This window comes from Crocodylus siamensis, chromosome 4 (assembly GCF_052110815.1).
Source record: "Crocodylus siamensis isolate JL-2025a chromosome 4, ASM5211081v1, whole genome shotgun sequence".
NCBI classification, from domain to species: Eukaryota; Metazoa; Chordata; order Crocodylia; family Crocodylidae; genus Crocodylus; species Crocodylus siamensis.
Window position 1 is genome coordinate 56,422,250 of NC_143398.1, and position 20,815 is coordinate 56,443,064.

A 20,815-nucleotide genomic window follows, 5' to 3' on the forward strand; every position below is an offset into this window, starting at 1 on the left:
AGCTGGAGATAAAGTAGCCAGTGTGGACAGGAACCATTTTTTTTAAAAGGTCACTCACTTTCATCTCTTACTACACATACAAGCAAAAATCCCAATTTTACAAAATTGCTTTTAGGTTCTATAACCCAGAGGGTTTCATTTTCATATTTAGCACACAGATTTGTTGCACATTGATGCAATTTTTTTTTTCCTCGTGAACTGGTAGGATTAGATAACAAGGAACTGCCTTGAGCTAGTTGATAACATTGCTGCTACTACCACATGGTTTAGGGTGTGGGGTTCCTCTTGCAAGTATAAGGAAATAACAAAACCCCTCCAATCTTAGTGTCATGTACATACATACACTTTTTTCCAATCAGCTTCCATGAGGCAGGAGGCATATGACTCAGGGATACATTTGGCATTTGTAAAAACTTTATTTCAGGTGCCTTTGGAATACTGCATTCACCAGAATCCAAGATGACATTGAATTTAAGACAACTCCCCAATCAGTAAGATTTTCCATACATGGAAAAATGTATAAATGTTATAAATTTTCCATGTATAGAATCTAATTATTGGGGGGTTGTATTAAATGTGCCCCCTGCCCCCCAGTGCAGCAAGGAAAGCAGTGGCAGGGCTAGGCAGTGGGGGAATCAAGCAGCCTGCCCCTTGCCCCACCCCCAACTTGCTTCCTCTGCTTCCCACACCCTTCCCCCTCAATCCCAGCCTGGTCCAGTATCAGCAGCAGCAATGGCAACAACTGGTCTGGGCTGCAGCAGGGGTGTGAGGCTGCAGGGGAAGGAAGGAGAAGAGAGTCAGGGGACAGAGGCAATGGTGGGGCATGCAGCAGCTGTAGCTCCGGGCCCAACCTGCACGTGCCATCCCCTGCCTTGTACTCAAATCCAAGACACAGGGCTTTCCCCTCCTCTCATGTTTAAATGGGGGCAGAACCTTGGCTTGCATTTGAGTAGGTATAGTAATTTAAAGAAATAACCAAGTGAGGCATTAACACCCACTGATCCCTTTCCTGGTTCACCTGCAGAACAAAGCACTTAGTTTTTCGTTATGAAGTTACCTGTTATATTAGACAAAGCCAATGAATCCATTGAATCACGAACACTTTGTTCTTGTTGTTTCAGATCTGATAGACATTCCAATGAGCCTTCGTACCACTGTGTCTGATCATGATTGTATCCTGAAGCCCCATGTTCCATATCCAACTCTTGAATTTTTCTGCTGCTGGCAGGGCCTGGATGGCTGCCATAGGCAGAATCACCCAAGCCATCTTGTGACTGGGTCCAGTACATGTCTGACTGATATTTTTTGCTTGCCAGACTTTGATTATTTTTTTTCAGTTCAGACTTGCTTTTGGCCATGCTATTAGAAATCCAGTGTTCACTTGATCTGATGTCTACTTCACTGGGCTGCTGGAAGAGGCCTTTATCACCAAACTTTATAAGTAGTTGAGTCATATAGTCTTCATGCTCAGCCCACTCTTCAGGATCTTCAGGCATTTCTTGTTCTACTCGTCCTTTCCAGAAGTCTTCATCAACAAAACTTGCCCCGTGCCTTGAAAGGCTTAAGTCATCCAGCTTGCGAGAAAGGGTGTCATCTGCATTGCTAGAAAGACCAGGAAATTTGTAATTCAGTGCTGGTGATAGTAAAAGAGATTGTCTACACTGGTCAGCTGACCGACTGCTCTTTCCCATGCGAACGCTTCTTCTAGAGTCCCTTGATCGGGCAGATTGAAAGGCAGAGTCAGAGGAATCAGAGGCATGAACATCTTCTCCCAAACTACAGGTTTTTGAACAGTAAATTTGTCCTTGCTTGGGAAGGAAAGGACAGCCCAGTAGAGAGGTTTTGCACTGAGCACAAGAAAAGCAGGTCTCTGTAGCGTGCCAGTGCTGTCCATCATAAGTCATCTGAGCATGGTCAACACCTGGTAGAGGCAAAACAGTTATTAAAGTCATGACTAAAATAGTCATGCATTAAAATAACCACAGCATTTTGACTAAGAAATTAGCATATTTATGCAGTTCAGCTACCTCTAACAATATAGTAAAACCTATCTAACATGGAACTGTAAAAGCTGGAAACCTACTCAAGCTGAAATATTTCTACAGTCTTGGCATTCTTTATGGGGAATCATGTATAACTGTGTCTGTATAAACCAGAAGTTGTCTGACACGGAAAGGAATCTGGGTTCTGTTAGTAGAACGACCCTGTAAGAATGATGCAAAGTAATTATCTATTGTGTGTATGTCCATGGTAAGTGCAGCAGAGGGACTAGGAAGCTTCCCTGTAGGTCAGAAACCTGTCTAAAACTGGAACTTTTTCTGAGTCCTGTGAGACTCCAATCTTAACCAGCTTTCACAGTACTGAAGAAAGATATATTTACCTATGTGTTCCCCACAGGTCTCACAGTACTCTGCATAAAGAGATTCAAAACAGCTACAACAGAATGGGCGTCCATCCTTCATTATGTATCTTTGTCCTCCAAGGATAGTTTCACACTCGAGACAACAAAAATGCTTCATGTGCCAATGGCGACCCTCAGCTTCTGTGCACTCATCCGCAAAGATGATCTTACAGGATAAAAGTAAACTTTTAGGCAAGCATCCAAGCACACTGTTCTTTGGATCAAAAAGGGAAAGTACCCATTCTGTGTAGGTAACAGACTACCATTTAATACATTTACCAATTCTATTTCAGTGTTCAGTATTAACGAAAGAACAAAACATTAGTATAACTAAAGCAAAAGCATGTCAGCTTTATGACCATAAATAAATAATTTAAAATAATAAATAACATTTTAAATAATTTAAATGCTTTAAAGTAATACATACCAATTTAAAACACATCTGTTTTATATCAAATGAAACAAAGATCAAAATAATTTGAACAATGAGTAAGATGGTCTGTGTTAAAAAATCCTAGAGTAATTTTGTACAAGTTTTCTTTAGAATCAAAACCAAAGAGTTAAAGCAAATCTCAGATATGCAAGCAGGCTCTTCGTAAATTCAGTTCTGGCACTTCTGGAATAGCCAATTTTACAAGATACATTGGGATGCTGGAGTAGTGGTCGATATCTACATATTTCAGCCCATGCAGCCTATGGGTATCCATTTAAAAAAAATCCTAATATTTTAACTGGGTAAGTAATATTGCAGGTTGTTATCCTGCTAATGGTGGGTTTTGTGAACATATGGGGTTAATTATAAGGTGTATTTACCTCATCACAGGCTGAGCAACGAGGCTTGAGAAGTTCAGCATGATGTCTACCACAGTGAATTTTTCCATCTTGGTAGAAGTAGATTAGGTCAACGAGCAGCTCATTGCATGTAGAGCATGCAAAACAAGATGGATGCCAACATACTCCAGGTCCAGCTCTTGAAGCAAAAACAGCAACTTCTCCTCCATTTACTTTTGTGCCACACTGTAAACATAAAAAACCCAAAAAACCTTTAAACACTTGCCACTGCAGGAATACCACCATTGGGTACTTCTTCACAGTAGTATTAAAACCCCATACACTGACATTTATTCCATTTTTTTTGTCAAAAAGGGACCAAATACTCTTGGATTATAATAATACATAGTTTTCCTGAAAAACTAAGTTTTACTATTCATACTAGCTAGGTGTTTTAAAACTTTCATCTGAAAATTGTTTGGTTATATTCACACCAGTGGTTTTATGCAGCTGATTCACATCAATATAGATGACAGACCTTCTGACTTTGGAACAAGTCATTTTCTTTTTTCTGCCCATATAGAATTTTATTAATATTCCATAATTTCTCTTTGAGGCCCACCAAGTAGAGATCAAGACAGACTGTATTAAATATCAAGCATGTTTAAGATCAGTGGTATTAATACAGCTAGATTCCTTATGGTAATAAAATTACCTGTTCACAAACTGCATGCATTAGTGCTCTTGAGAGTAGTTTAATAGTGCCTCTCCCCAGTGCCTCCTTCTTACGCTGAGCACTAAACATCAGCAGTTCCTTCTTTTCTTCCTCACTTAAAGACTGACAATATCTGACCTTCAACAGAAGACATACAGTACATATTTTAGATACTAAGCTATTTCCCATTTACATTCTGTTAATTACTAAATATAAATTTAAGAACAATATCCCTATTAAATGTACCAAGAAGCTTTTCCTAACTGTTCTTAAAATGCAAATGGTAGGAAGTCTTTCACATGTTACAGTAGAAAATAACTGTGAAGATACATTTTGCGTTAAAGATTAACTAGCTAAATTATAAATAGCTGAATGGCATATTAAACTGTTGCTGTCTAGAGTTCTGCATAGTGATTTATGTTAAACTATATTTGTTAATGGATTTAAAGGATGCTAGCCACACTACATATTGCAGCATGCACACCTAAGCACTGATCTTCTTTCTACAAGGGGTTTATTTGTTACTTCCACTTCTACCCCAAATGACACAGAATATCTAAGCCCTCAAACCTTTGTCACAAAGCATCCTTTCTGTGTGCTACAGTAAAATCTCAGGAATTTGCAGGTTCCTGGTAATTGGTGGGTGGTTGCAAACACTATAAAACCAACTTCTGTTAAGTTTATTGCACTGACACCAACTTTCTTAGCAAGAAAAGGCTACGTCCAGCTAGACAGCTCTTGTCTGAGAAGACCCAAAATGGACAAGTAAAAGAACAGATTCAGCAGTGTATGTACACACTGTGCTGACTTCTATAGGTTAGATAACATTGCCAGTGCTGGTTTTGGCTAAGTAACAAATTACCAGTAAGATAATCAAGCAGTTGGTAGTACAGAAGCATGCCCTGAGTTAAATACCATATTTACCTCATTATCATGGGGTGGCAGCTGATATAGAAGCTGTTTAATTCTGTATTTCTCTCCAGGGCTGTTAATGTAAGGGACCTTCTCCTCTGGCAAACAGGCAAAATACAGCTGGACCTGATAAGGAAGTATTAGGAATTCAGAACAGAGATCCACATGAGCAAACACTGTAAATGTCTTTCAGCAGGTGCCCTATCTTAAGTCTGATTTACAAAGGAACCAGGATGTGTTACATCAGGCCCATGATAGGATTTGCTTTCTTCTAGGTAACGGAAGGACCAGATGAGCTAACTCAGCAGAACTGGATTGCCTCCAATATAACTAGCACCCAGCTGCTGAATTGCTTTTCTGGAATGCAATTTGCAGTCACAGGGGTATCATAAATTATGCACGACTCCCACCCACTTCAGGGCTGGTCAGCAAGACTTAAAATTCCAAATGTCTCTCTACCGTTTACCACGCAGTTCATGAAGGTGTCCAGAAATCAGCTAGCTTAATTTGCTCTGTGGATTCTGCATGATGATGAGACAAAAGTGGCTTTGTAATCAGGTTCATCCTAAATATCAGTTTTCATTGCTTCTATGTGGGCTTTTGTTAAGACTCATGGGAGGAGGTTGGACTTAGCCAAATTTCAAACAGGTACAGAGTTACTTGATGTATTCATGTTTTTTGTGCGTTTGAGCCACACACACACTTTTAAAAAGTACTTTCAAACTAGCTTTCATTTTATCAGTAGAAAACTTCTGACAGGAACACTGAAAGCTGTGACAAAGACCAATGGCAAAAAAAGGTGCGTGTGGAACAGCTTCAGTTTTATTTCCTGTGCAGTTTCCAGTTCATCATAAGGCATGAGGCCGTAAATAAGATCTGACTATTGGCAATTAATGTTGCTTGCCATCCAGATTTCAAGTCAACAGCTTACAAGGTGTGTTAGATATATTTAGAAGAGAATCAGTAGTCAGTTACTTTCTTCAAGCAGTAATCAAAATTAAATGGAAAACATAGTATAAAGCATTAAAAGTGCTTAAAAATGTCCAATTTCAATACAGTAAACTTTAACTCAACTCATCATTGAGTCTGTTTACAAGAAACTGCAGGAACAGAAGCCAATGGAAAACCTAAAAGGCGATTGAGCATTATATTTGTCTCTCAGCTTATTACATGGTTATCAAAACCACTGACATCTTATTCTGTATGAAAAATACTTTTAAGTCTGTGAAACCCAAGGAAAATTTACTACATTTCTCTTAAAAATTTTAGAAGTAGAGAGAAGGCAGGGTAAGGTGACACCTTAGAGGCTAACCATTTAGAGGCATAAGTTTGCATTGGTCTACATCCCGCTCCTGATGCTGCGAATGGATATTAGGCCTGTACGAACCGGCTAGTATTCACTTTGGATTCGGATTCAGCCGATTCGGGGGACAGTGATTCGATTCGGTGATTCGAATCGCTGTTGTCAATTGATTTGCCCAAATCTGGCTGCTGCCAAATCTCTGAACCAAACAGGCCCCATCCCCTGCCCGCTCTCCCAGTTCCATCAATGGTTGCCCCCCAGCCCAGCCCCAGCATCCCAGGTCTTTAAAAAAACAAAACAAAACAAAACAAAAGCCCTGCACTCCCTGACCCCTGCCAGGCCGGGGGCGGGGGGGCAATCCCCACTGTACTCCACTGCTCTGCACAGTGTGTGGGGCCCTGCCACGAGCCCCCAGAAGCCCCAACGGCTGCAGCAGCTGGGGCTTTTTTTTTTTTTTTAAGAATCAGGAGCTGGGGCTGGGCAGAGCAGCCACTGATGGGGCTGGGAGAGTGGGCGGGGGATGGAAGCTCATGGCAGAGCCCCACACAGCACGGGACAGTGTGGGGGCAGAGGGAATTGCTGTGCCCCGCCCCCCTGGTAGGAGCTGGGGCTTTTTTGTTTTTTGGTAAAGAGCCAGGATGCTGGGGCTGGGCAGGGCAGCCACTCACATGGCTAGGAGAGTGGGCAGGGGTCCCCCCGTGGTCTCCTTCCCCCTCCCTCCACCCCCTACTTAGTGGCACAGAGTCCAGGTCCAGCTCCCTGCGGCAGCGAGCGGGGACTGCCTGAATCTCCGAAGCTCTCTGAATATTTTCTGAATTGATTCGGAGAGCTTCAAATCGATTCAGACCTTTTTACTGGTCTCCCGATTTGCTTCAGATTCGGAGATTCGGCCGCCGAATCTCTTCTGAAGTGAATCAGCACCTGAATCTTCACACAGCCCTAATGGATATGCACAGAGGAAGGGTATCAGTTAGAAAGGAATAAAGTAATTTAAATACAAAAGATAGACAAAGGGGAAGGAAAGGATAGGGGTAGGCAATGCTGATGGAGGCAAAAGTGATTTGAAGAGATCAAGAGGGATGAACAAAACAGTTCACCCATTATAAAAGTTTTAAAAGTGAGGCCAAGTAATGGATCAAGAATCCATAGTCAGTTTAGTTCACGCTTTAACCCACCTTCATCTCTCTCAGCAGTTAGTCTCTCAGGTCCCACCCTACCTCGCATTTTGAATAGCAAAAAGTAGTTCTTTTGCTCCTGCATGAAGATGGATTATATCAGCTGCCAGCTGAACAATTGTTCCACACCAGCATATAGCACTGAATTACTGCCGAGTAAATTAATGCCAACTACAAGGGACCTAATAGGCCTCCAACAGGCATATTTACTCAAATCCATGGGACCTGAGGCTGAGGGGAGATGCCCAAGAGGTGGAGTCAACAGGCAACAGAGGTCAAGAGGCAGGGGTCAAACCCCACTTCCCCCCCATCAGATGGCTACCTCCTGCTCTCCCCCCCGACCTGCCACAGCTTTCGCACTGCAGTGCTGGGGGACAAATTTAAGATGACCCTCCAATAATTAGATTGTGTACATGGAAGATTGTAACAAAATTTTAAATTGTCTATGTATAAAATCTAATGACGTAGGGGGGAGGAACGGTCATCTTAAATTACTGATTGTTTTGGATTCAGGTAAACATTTAACAAATGCTTCATGAATCCTCTAACCATGTTTCTCCGGTACTTTTGTATCATGCTTTAAAATGACACCATCAGAACTTTATTTATCACCCGGTTTTTAAATATTTGTTTGAAGTAGCAAATTCCTCCTGTGGCCATCTGTCAGTTCTGTTTCAGAATCATTGAACTGTTCCCTTCCATTGTACTTTTAAAATATAATACAGTCTTGCCCTCCAAACCTTCAACTCAAGAAGGAATACTAGAGTGATGTCTTTGCACAAGTGGTAAATGTACAGCTGTTTAACAAGTCTTGAAATATTTTAATATAATCATTTCTGTCACAGCAATAATTTAGTTACCTACACTTTAATTAATGTAGCTAACATCCAGTACATCAGTAGCAAATGTCTTATTATTCAGCAAAAAATTATCAGCTGTTTCTGCAATTAATACAATGCTACAAGATTTTAATGGTTTCTTTCTTTGCAATATTTAACAAAATTGCCTTATTCAAAGAAATGAGTTGAGTTCCCTGTTTCTTTAGACCTTGGGCAGCCGAATATATATATAAATCTTCACTACAAATCATTTTTACAGAATGTAGGCACTCTTTCCTATAACCAAAGAGTCTTAGCTTCCCTTAAGATAGGTCACCAGAAGCAAAAAACAAAGGAGGAAAAAAAGCTTTCTTAAGTTCTATAAATATTATAAAACTACACAAGATTTTCAGACAGCCCATAACACATGAAATTATGGCCATAAATATCACCTCCTACCTGTTCTGGTCTAAGGCCTGGTGGAACCCAAGCATATTCTTCTAAGGCACAGCCAGAATCATCATCAGATGTTGAGCTTCGTTGACACCCAAAAGTAAGATTGTTTACTTTTGAGTCCATCTCCAATGGCATAATGCAGTGCAAAGAGAAGAGTTGCAGTTATCTAGTTGCAGTTCATGAAGCAATGGTCCTAAAAAAGATTAGAAGAGTATGTTAACAAAATTGAACAGGAAAAGCCTGCTGACTATCTCCACATATGGAAGTGATGTTATGATAAATGAAGAGGTTTGGATTTATCACACTATAAATTATGCACTGTATGCTGTGAGCTGTTTGAATGCCTCTCCCCCTCCAAAAAACCTCCAACCTAGCATGTTTAGCAGCAGCAAATATATGCTTCCGTATTTTGCGCACACAGTTATTGGTTTACTTTATAGTTACATACTTAAGTAATAAAGAATTGCAATACACCGAGCAGACATTAAACACAAAAGAATGCTGCAAGTTCCTTATGCAGTCACTAGCAATTTGAGAGAGGAGCACTCACAGAACAGAGTGCTCACCCAGAATATAAAAATTTCCAGAAAAAGACTTAACTGTACAAGCTTGGTTTGTAGACAATGAAGCAAGTAACAGAAGTCTAACTCAGTGACGCCCAAGGAGTGCACCATGGCACATTAATGTTCTGCAAGAGCTATGGAAGTGTGCCATGAAAAATAATACTTTTTTTGGGGTTTAAAACATACATCATTACATTTCCAAGCCAGAATTTGTAAGACTATTCACTCTACACAACATTTATATATTGACATTACTCCACAAAACAATTGCGGTGAAGATGTGGTGCAGCTTATATGTGTCTGTGCAGGCACTTCAGCATGGTAGGAAAAAAGAAAGTTGTGTGGGGTCTCTGTTGAGTGGAGAGTGGTGCCTTTGTTGTAAGCTGGTACAGTGAAGTGCTTCTGAATTAATTCAAGATAATTCCTCATCTCTACAAGATAAAATTATCCAGTCCTTGCAATCACTCCCAGCGAGTCTATATGATTGGGTGTGCAATGCATTTGTTATGGAACCACCTGAAAACACTTCCCAATTGTCACAGGAGAAAAAAAGCAGCTGGCTAAGATTCAGACTGCAACCCAGACTGAAATTTGTTGAGCTACCACTGGACAAACTCTGGATAATTACTGCCAAAGAATTCCCAGCAATTGGAAGCAAGGCAATAAACACACTGTTATTATTTTCAACAACACACTTGTGTGAGCTCAGATACCCATCAGTAACAAACATCAAAAATAAGAAACAAGAACGGCCTTTGTAAGTCGACGAGATGCAGTGTGCTTGTCAATGATTTGCCCTCAATTCGATTTTCTGTGTACTCAGCATCAAGCTCATTTTTTGCACTGATACTGATGTTGTTAAATTAGAAACTAATTTATACTTATAAAAATAAGGAAGTATATTATGTCGATATTCAGTCTTTGTGCTATATTTTCCAAGTGTGCGTGTGTGTATTCTTTCACAAGTGACCTACGGATAGATCCAACTCTACTAATGCTAGTAGTGGGTATAGACCAGCCATAAAATATTTTGCCACACTTGCTCAGAGCAGGTCTAAACAACACAACAGTATAAATATTTGTTTAAGTAATATTACATTATTTGTCTCACCATTGCAGATATCAGTGGAATTAAACCAGTGCTAAATCACTGGAGGAAAAACAGCTAAATTATCAGGTTAGACAAGGACAGCCTTAAGTATAACATCCAACATATCCATGATATTAACTGTTGTTGTTGCAGCATGACGTTTCTCATCATAAACCCATTCCTTAGAACTAGGTGTTGTAGGTGTGTTTGTGTGAATGGCCTCCAAGTTAAAAGAATAGCAATACACACCTTTCTACATGTTATGGGCACCTTCTTAAAATATACCTTTATATCACACCATTTCTTTCCAAGACGCCTAAAAAGATTAATTACTTATCTTACTTTACTGCTACTATATTACTGAAAGTTTACTTTAAAATTTTTGTTTGGGAATTAAGTTCACATCTGGCTTGAAGATTTACACACTAATTTTAGCCCACTGCTAGCTAAAACAACTGTTATAAACTTTGAAAAATACTTTTTTATTAAAGATGCCAACAGACTATTATTACAGTGCATAGTTACACTGTAATAAAGACTGCTAACATCATAAAATATTATTTCAAGTAAAACGAGCAGATTTCTCTGGCCAAGCCACCACCACAAGTGCTTATTTTCACAAATCATGTCAGGTATTTTAAGACAGATCCTCAAATTTTACTCCAGTTGTTGAAGTGATAAAATTAGCAAACATGGTTAAATTACAGCTAAATTAAATTAGTGTTTTGTTTTTTTTAAGGTAAGTGAAAGAAAGCCCTATATTGGCCTTTTTGTGTTAACTGTTTCAAAGTAAGCATGTGTGCCAGAAATCCAATATATCCCAAACAACCAATAAATAAATATGACTTTACTTCACCGTTAACAAAAGTAAAGATGACCTCATTTCCTTTTCTACTGTTTAGAGTTTGACCTTTAAAACAAATCATTTTAACACAGGTGCAAGTCATTTATGTTTGAAGTTTAAAAAAAAAATCTTTTAAATATTAGTTCCTGTCACCTATGAAAGCTCATGTCCATGTCTCTTTGAACCAGTTAGTCTCAAAGGTGTCATCCTACTGTGCTTTCTTCCATTCTTTTGGGAATGGCATGATCTCTTTCAGTCAGGCTTATTAATTTAGTGTCTACACAGTTTGTCGTCTTATATTACTGTTCCTGGACCACATGGTAATCATCTATTGAACAAGTGACTTAAAAGTATGATCATTAGATAGAACTCATTAAACTCCATTTAGATATCTAAAATTCACCGATAAGCATCTCAGCATATACTTTTTGTCCCCTAAAATATTGTTTGAAAGCAGATACTAAGAAGATAACACGATTCAATTCCAAGGTACTTGTTTTCTCAGCTTTTAAGAGAAATAAAATCACCCACTAGCATCAGAGCAAAAAATCTCAATTTTAGACTCAAGACTTTTTTCTTATTCCCAGGATTGTAAAAGCCCATTGGGAGCTCACTGGTAACAGAGCTCAGGCAGGCACTAACCACAGTCATAATAGTTCTATGATCCTAGCATCGAGGCTTAATATCTTGATCCCTTCCATGAATTCAGGATGCATCCAAATAATTCTGAGCTGCTGGATGCATGCATCATATTTACTAATATCTTCTGTAAAAGATCAAGTTACTTTGGAAGACAAATCAGGCATCAAATGTGCTGCTTTAGAATACCCTTGTTTGGAACAAGATAGATTTAAAAAGGAGGGGAGAGAGAGAGAGATGCTAATTATGTGAAACGTAACCTGAAATTTCTCATTTTGCTACCTTATATACCTCAAGTATTTGCCAAAGTCTTGTCTTTCTAACCTGAATTCAGCTATGACCCATGAAAAAGGAGTCACAAACTTTGGTAATGTTTTATTAAGCAATTAGTGTTGGACAGAAGCGCAGAAAAGTAAATTCTAAACTGTAATTTAACTTCCTTGGCTCTCCAGGTACATTTTAACACCACTTTCAGTGGTGGGATGTTGACAGCCCTTGTCCCTCTGCATTACCCGTGGAAGGTTAGGGTGCTTTGGCATTGGTTCCCATAAATAAACTAGAGTGTGTGCATGCATACGCACACACTCACAGACACACTGGCCCCCATAAGAGGAAACATTATAAGTATTTCTGCTGTTCAGCATTGTTTTTTTCGTCCCTCCAAACAATGTGGTACTGCAAAGTTCCCCACACCTACTCTGGAGTGGTGAAGTTCAGCAACAAGCATATCTACGTTTTAAACCAATTCTACTGTTTCAATAATACAGCACCAGGGAAGAAGAGCAACTCAACATTGGTGGCTCTTGTACAATAACCAGATCCTTGGGGGCTCTGTACATAGCTATTCTGGCATGTAGGCAACGTTCTGAAATTGATAAGCAGTTTTCTAAAACTGTAAAAGATAGTGGTTTGTGGCAATTGCCAAAATCTGCTTAGTGCCCACTACTAATTCCTCTAGAAGGATAAATGTCATATTGGTATGGAAAACCTCAATACCTTTTCTTTTGGGCCATCCATGCAGATCATCTTAAAATATTAACCAGGAGGGCGAGAACGCCAGATAACCACAGACAAAATTCACATTTCAAGTACAACTATTTTCATCAGGTTCAAGCCAGTGGAACTGTTCCTGGTGGTGGCTCTAGGCTGTTTTTACCCACGCTTTGTGGACAAGACAATCCTATTCAGAAGAAACGAATTGCCTCCAGGAGGGAGGGAGTTTTTAGCAAGGCTGTTATGAATAAAGTGGAATTCTACTGTGTTTAATTGCTCCAATACCCTGAGTAAGAGTCCAGTATTATGTTATGCACACTGTTGATATTTCAGCACAGAATTTCTAACATTTGTCACCAGTCTGCCCTGCACCCACCACTAGAGGGGATGGATGGAGGGGGCAGATGGGATCTCCACGGAGACTGGCCTGGGACGCCCACAGGCAGGGCATGCTTGGCCTGGTGGATGTGATGGAGCTGCAAGAAACTACAGCCCTTGGTAATTTATGATTTTCAAGTGTGCCAAGGATATGTAAATGTACCATTTACATCTACAGGGAAGTTAAGACTCTGGGGCAGTGATAAATTGGAGAGGCTAAAAGAAGAGAGCCCTAAAATCATAGATAGGTAGGGTTGGAAGGGACCTCAGCAGATCATCTAGTCATTTAGTCCAACTCTCCCGCCCAAGGCAGGATTATTCCTTTCTAAACCATCCCTATTCTTAATAAATTTTGGGAACAACCTTCACACACAACTACCAGGCATAATACCTAAAAAAAAAACAACCATACACACCTTATCTTGCAACTGGTAAAACAGCAGTATGATGAAGGTACTACCAACATCCTGCCACTGCAAGAAAAGAAAGTAGGTCATGGTGGACAAAATACAGCCCATGCGCTGGATCCAGTCCACCAGTGAATCTTATCCAGCACGGTCCCTCAGCTCCTCTTGCAGCAGGTGTGGCAGACAGCCCAGGCCATGGCTCATGTGCTGGTCCTACTGCCTCCAGGTACGAAGCAGGGCTAGGGCAGCTTGATAATGAAATTCTGCTTCCTGGCAGCCTCAGCTCCTGGCTGCTGCTGCCACCACCTGTGTTGTCACTGCCACCAGACCTGGCCCCCACTGCCGGGGCACCCCAGCATTTCCACCCCACCCCCTCCAGCAGGGGTGCCAGAAGGAATGGGAGCCCTGTCCTGCCCAGCCCCGCACTCCTGGCCCCACTCGCCCATCCCATTCCAAACTATGCTCTTCACTTGGCTGTGGCCCCACGCGTGCCTTGCCTGCAGAGGTCCCGAACTGGTCTCCATGGAGACCCCACCCGCCTGCTCCATCCAGCGCCCCTGGACCCTCCAGTAATCTACCACTTTGAAAGTTTTGGTGAGCTGTTGTGGGCAGGAGGGGGTGCTGGCCAGGCCTGCAACAACTCACCAAAACTCCCTATGTGGCCCCTCCAGCCCAAATAACAATCTACTTCAGGGGTGGGCAATTAAGCCACTTGAAGTCCAGCTCCATTTAACTTCTTTGCACTAGAATTTGTTTAAAACAGGACTGTAGAACTCGTACCAAAGCAGCATTCTTCAGGCCCGGCAAATCTAAAGGACACATGCAGGAATCCTTCCATAGGGTAGGAAGCAAGGTGAAACTGGAAAAGCTGGGGGTGGGTGGGGAGGCTTCAAATGGTAATTTCCTGAACAAAATAAAATCAAAAGATTTTATAACGATTATTTCATAGATTTTCATAGATTTCATAGACATAAGGGCTGGAAGGGACCTCGGGAGATCATCGAGTCCAACCCCCTGCCCAAAGGGCAGGAAGTCAGCTGGGGTCATAGGATCCCAGCAAGATAAGCATCCAATTTACTCTTGAAGGTGTTCAGTGTAGGTGCTTGAACCACTTCCGCTGGCAGACTGTTCCAGACCTTGGGGGCTCGGACAGTAAAGAAATTCTTCCTTATGTCCAGCCTGAAACGGTCTTGCAGGAGTTTGTGACCGTTCGACCTCGTCATCCCTTGGGGCGCTCTGGTGAACAAACGTTCCCCCAGATCCTGATGGTCACCCCTGATAAACTTATAGGTGGCCATCAGATCACCCCTGAGCCTGCGCTTTTCCAGGCTAAAGAGTCCCGTGGCTCTCAGCCTGTCATCGTAAGGTCTGTTTTCCTGACCTCTGATCATGCGCGTGGCTCTCCTCTGGACTCTCTCAAGCTTCTCCACATCCTTTTGGAATTGTGGAGCCCAAAACTGGACGCAGTACTCCAGCTGTGGCATCACCCAGGCCGAGTACAAGGGGAGAATGACGTCCCGGGATTTGCTCGAGAAGCATCTATGGATGCACACCAGCATTTTGGTCGCTTTACTAGCCGCAGCATCGCATTGCAGGCTCATGTTCATCTTGTGGTCAATGATGACCCCCAAGTCTTTTTCTTCTGTAGTGCTAACCAACGTAGCACTGCCGAGCCTATAAGGGTGCTGCAGGTTTTTCCTCCCAAGGTGGAGAACCTTGCATTTATCGGTGTTAAACACCATGAGGTTCTCGTCTGCCCATTTGCTGAGCTTGTCCAGGTTAGCCTGGATCACCCGCCTGTCTTCTGCTTTGCCCCAAAGTTTGGTGTCATCGGCGAACTTGGCCAGTCCACTCCTAACTCCAATGTCCACATCGTTAATGAAGATGTTGAACAGTATGGGTCCCAGGACAGAGCCTTGAGGGACCCCACTGGTCACAGGGCACCAGGATGAGTGACTGCCATCAATTACATCAATTCATCAATTACAACCCTCTGGGTCCGACCACGAAGCCAATTTCCCAGCCAGCGGATCGTGGTGGAGCCAAGGCCACAACTGGGCAGTTTGGCCAAGAGGTGATCATGGGATACCAGATCAAAAGCTTTTTTGAAGTTAAGATATATGACATCAATCTCTTCTCCCTTGTCCAGGTGATAGGTCACCTGGTCATAGAAGGAAATGAGATTGGTCAAACAAGACCTACCCACAACAAACCCGTGCTGGCTATCCCTTAGAATGTTAGCCTGGGCCAGTCCCTCAAGGATGGCCTCCTTAATAAACTTTTCTAAGATCTTCCCCAGGATAGAAGTCAGGCTAATGGGCCTGTAGTTAGCCGGATCCACTCTCCTCCCTTTCTTGAAGATCGGCACCACATTGGCCTTCTTTCAGTCTTCGGGCACTACACCAGAGCGCCAGGAGTTTTCAAAGATCCGTGCCAGGGGCTGGGCTATGACGCTCACCAGCTCCTTGAGTACCCTGGGGTGCAGATTATCAGGGCCGGCTGACTTGAAGGTATCCAGCTTCTCAAGGTGTTCCTTCACGAGGACAGCATTTATGGAGGGTAGGGGATCCCCCTCACCCAGATTTCCCTGTCCCATAGCAGGCATGGGCATCCCGTGTGACTGATGAAAGACTGATGCAAAGTACCTATTTAATAGGTTGGCTTTTTCCTGGACATCAGTTGCCAGTTGACCCATCTGGTTTAGCAGGGGTCCAACATTGCCCTTGCTTTTCCTCCGGCTCCCCACATATCTGAAAAAGGACTTTTTGTTGTCCTTGATGCCTGAAGCTAGGCTATTATTAAAGGCAATAGAATCACTGCAACCCACAACTCTCAAAGTACTATTTAAAAACTAGTAGGTGCGTTGGACTGAATGATTAAATTCCAGGTACCCCAAACAGAACTGCAATTGCTCAAAGGATATCACCATTTAAGAAAAAAATCATTTCTGTAGACACTATATATAGACACAAAATCAACTGCTTGTTGGTAGCAACATACAAACAACACACAAGCCAAGCTACACAGGGGGTATTGCTCAGCTTTGGCATGTAACTATTTTTAGTTTCTGAAAGCATCCATATTTGCAAATGCTATTTTAGCTAGTATCTGTTTAGAAATTTCTACTTTTCCCACCCATGTGTATGCACCATTTTGAACTTTAAATCTACAACATAGGGATAAAAAGGTTTTGCAGTTATAGGCATTCTTTAATGTGCTTTAAAATAGTTATATCCTGCAAAGAACCCAGCAACATATAAAAAGCAGCTGAAAAAAATATTTGTTTTGGGAGGAAGAAGAAACGGGCTACATGACATCTACAGAATAAAGCAAGTGTATTTTAAGATCTACATGACTGATTCTGAAGTGTCAGCTCTGCTCAAATACTAATCTGCTAATAAAGCTTTACACTCTACAAAAAGAAATTTCACCAGTGGCTTAACAATTAATCATGTAATTGGATTAAAAAGCTGAACTTGATTTAATAAAGTTAAACACACTGTAGTTAAAATCTATTGTCCTCTATGGTAACTAATTTTGAACTAAGAGAGTCCATGTCCCTAATTCCAGATCCAGTTACATTAAAATATTGTACTATACAAAGGCTAAAAAGCTATTATACAGTTGTGGGATCTACTGAAAAATAATCCTTACAGTAAGATTTCCAGCCCATTGAATATATCTTCATTGGTCACCTCTGACCAGACAATAGAGGTCATGATTTGCCAGCCCTGTTAGACAAACATTTCCTCGCCCATCCCCTGCTGTTTAACTCTGGCCTGCAGGGCAAATTGTTTAACAACCTTTTTTGTTAAACTGCTTGTTAACAAGGCTGAAGGAAACAGGAGATGCATATCACACCTCCCTCCACTCACAATGCAGCAAGGGACCAAAGCCTGAAGAGCAGGGAATGGCCATTTCAACTCCGATGATGATTCAGTCTCTAGAGAAAGGAGCACCCCTAGGCTACATTCTTACCAAAGGAATCAGAACTCGTGGCAGAGGTGATCTCTTTTATTAGACCAACTAAACATTTGCAAAAGTAATGTCGATTTGCAAACTCTCAGGCACACTCACCCTTCCAGAGGCACAGGAGAATGCCACGAGTTACGTGTCCTTTTGCCTGTAGATCAAGAGGCTACAACCCGGACCCCGACACGTGAGAATGTTAATGTTATGTCAATAACTTAATCGGGTCCCCCCTGCAACTGTACTTCCTCCTACCCCTCCAACTCGCTACTTGTACTTGCTCTTAGCCCACAACAGGCCGGGAGAGAAGCGATTACTATTAGCAATCCACTGCCAGCCGATCACCAAAACCCTCTGGCTTGACTGCTGCCACTGAGCCACGCACCAGATGTGGGCGCCTGTGCCAAAAGATCCAGATCCAAATGCGCGAAACGGGCGTCCAGCGCCGCCGCCGCCGCCAGCCCCCCGGCTCTTCAGCTCTTCCCCAAACCCCCCTCGCGAGGGCCGCTGCTCTCAGCCCGGCGCTGGCGCAGCGGGTCGGACGCAGGCTCAGGAGCCACTTGCGCAAGGGCTGCCCGGACCGCGGGATCCCTCTGCTTTGGGAAGACCGGCTGCCTGGGGAGTACCTGGGCGGCTGCGCTACTCAAAGCCAAAACAGACTCAAACAAGGCAGCGGAGGGTGCGACCCGGCCCTACTCCCCTGCGCCGCCTCCCCGGCAAACCACCCCAGCCTAGCGCCCGGCGGGCCCCCCGGGGAAAGCCAGCATTACCCCCGCGCCCGCGCCTACCTGGGGCCGGCCCGCAGCAAGCGGCCGTGCGGGGCTGCCGGCGCCGAGCACCTCGCCGGCCTCTCCCGCCGCCGCAGCCGGCAGCTCGCACTGGAACGGCGGTTCCCGGCCCCTGGCAAAGGTTATTAACATATGAATCCCCAAACAGCTCGCTAAACAACCCACCTCCAGGCAGGCCCGGCCTGATGATGGGGAGAGCTCTGTTAGGTCCGAGACAGAGAAAGCAACAGCCAGGCTAAGGTCCCTACTCAATCCGGGGGGAGAGGGGAGTGTCGCCCTTGCACCACCATAAGGGTCCAGGCAGCTTCTTGAGTTACTATTACCCAACCACTTGCACCGCACATTTAGTACCCTCCTCTCCCCCCCAAAAAAGAGGTCTCTGCACTAAAATAGGGATGTCATATACAGGCCTAGGCAGTTTTCAGCAAGTGGCAAAGCCCTGTGTCCAGTGCGCACAGAGGAGCTGGGGCATCACTCAGTATTTGCATGTATTTGGGGGACACGGCCAAGAAATCCGTCTCGTCTAGACCCAGACACGACAGCAGCGGCGGTGTGCCTCTGAAAGAGCATTTGCAAAAGCCCTGCATGAAAAAGGTTTGTTGGTAAGTAGTACTCGGCCCCGCTAGGAGTAGCAAGAGCCACCTGAAGGCTGCGTTTATAAAATGTTGCTGGACAAAGAGCTGCCAGCCACAATGCAGGGTGGCATATTCCATTTTATATAAAGGTTACCTGAGAAGAGTTTCTCTTTCAGGACACAGTAAGGGAGCTCTGTGTTGCACATATGTTTCTGCACACAAGTGAACAATGGCTTCTATTGTGAGTTAAAAAAAGAAAAGAGAAAAAAAACACACAAACATGTTGCTGTAAATAGCTGGGTAAAATAAATAGCTTGGTGGTAAAACTCTGACCTGTGGCTTGCACTTGCTTTGTCTGGTGCCAGGGAACACAGACAAGGAAAAATAATGTTAGCATTTGCTGGAGTGCAGAGATGCCAGAGGCTTAGGGCTCTAGTGTAAAGTCCATGTAGGCTTACTACTGGTCAGACAATAGTATTTGTAATTCAGACATGCTTGGCTAGCAGCCAGGGTTGATTCCATCTTTGACAATAAACTTTCAGAAAGGGAGGGACCATGGCCATAGCTGTCGCTTTTACTTCCTCTGCATTTTTAAAAAGGTGTAGTCTGTCTCCCAGCTTTGAAATGAAAAAAAGCTCCAAAAGCCAGTTTGTTTGGCTTCAAAGGCTGCCAGGCAGTTTCCTCTACAGAACTGTGAATTTAACCGTGAACACCTAGGTCATATTTCCTTTTTCCTATACCTAACTGTTCTTTGCTTCCCTTGGGAAGTCATTATCAAAAGATAATTTATTAGGACTATCTCTGGGTCAAAGGCGTGAATGCCTCCTGTTTTGAATGAAACTAGGTAGCATTTTTGTTGAGATGCCTGGTGTTGGCAGGTCACAAAATTAATCAGGCATGCATTCCCTTTTCTTAGGCCTCGGCAGTGATGCATATTCTTCAGCAGTAAATTCTTATTTCATGTGTAAACACTAAAATCTCACAAAAAACGTTTCTTGAACTAAAAGGGCCAGCATACTGGCTAATTACCCAATGCTGGCAGCTTGTCCAGTTGTATATACAGCTTGAAAACAGTTGTACAGGGTATATGGAAGTGTCAACTGTTGTAAAATATTTCACAGTTACTTGTAGGGTACTCTTACATTTTGACAGCATTATCAACTTTACAGCCCATTGTGTGTAAGATAGTGATGAAGCAGTTTGCAGACAGTTAACGCTTCCTACAAGAATTAAATTTGAATGAGACAGACTTTATCCACAGGGTGCTAAGAGGAGTCAGTCTTGTCTGAAAGGCATTGTTATTGTCAAGGACGAACTTATTCAGAGAAGGAAAGGCATGAGCCAGAACTGGGCCCCTCAAGAGCTGCCTTTTGTTTCAGTCAGGTGGACCATATAACTGTCCACCCCAAAAGCAAAACTGGGTTTAGCCATCTGCATCCATTTTTCTTATATTCAACCATTATCTAGCCCATGGAAGGCTAAAAAAATAACACATTTACTTAAAATCATCAAGAAAATGGTGTATGGCTAATAATTTCAAAATAAATGTATTGGTGAAATTTCTTTCTACCCAGACCTGGCTAAATTGCACATCTACTTGCTCTAGCATTCTGGATAGAAAGAGGCTGCAAGTTTTTGCATTAAGTTAGTTAAGCTAAGCTGTATTTGACTGGCTGGATAATATGACAAGTCAACATTTGTAATTATGAATTCTAAAGTGAGTACATGCAATCAGGGAATAAAAACTAATTGCAACAAGGCAGAAAGGGGAGAAACCACTTTTCCCTTCTGAGAACAGAATATTTGTCAAGCAGGGATCAAGTGTCAGAGACAGAAGAATGGACCAGGGATCTGATTTAAATGTGACACATTCACAAAAAATAGCTAATTCATAATATTTGATCTCCATTATAAGTCAGCAGTTCATTTATCAGACACAATGAATTTTTAAAATTCCATTTGGAGAGGTTCTACCTGAACTCTAAGGGACAAACTAACTTGATTTGTCCACAATATAA

At 42.5% G+C, this 20,815-nt stretch overlaps 1 protein-coding gene across 2 annotated transcripts in view; it reads right to left on the reverse strand.

The window, feature by feature from the left end:
* PRICKLE1 (prickle planar cell polarity protein 1) overlaps positions 1 to 20,815 on the reverse strand; it is a 92,349-nt gene that overhangs the window by 1,520 nt on the left and 70,014 nt on the right. Inside the window, exons 1-7 of one of the 2 annotated variants that reach the window (XM_090042351.1) lie at positions 18,223 to 18,354; positions 8,555 to 8,744; positions 4,812 to 4,925; positions 3,888 to 4,025; positions 3,215 to 3,418; positions 2,381 to 2,567; positions 1,058 to 1,921 (exon numbers count right to left, since the gene is read on the reverse strand). In XM_090042351.1, coding sequence (XP_089898477.1) covers positions 1,058 to 1,921; positions 2,381 to 2,567; positions 3,215 to 3,418; positions 3,888 to 4,025; positions 4,812 to 4,925; positions 8,555 to 8,686 — 1,639 coding nt within the window. In that variant the 5' untranslated portion in view covers positions 8,687 to 8,744; positions 18,223 to 18,354. Of the gene's footprint in view, positions 1 to 1,057; positions 1,922 to 2,380; positions 2,568 to 3,214; positions 3,419 to 3,887; positions 4,026 to 4,811; positions 4,926 to 8,554; positions 8,745 to 18,222; positions 18,355 to 20,815 lie in introns of those variants that run through there. The other variant, XM_090042349.1, reaches the window with a different exon arrangement.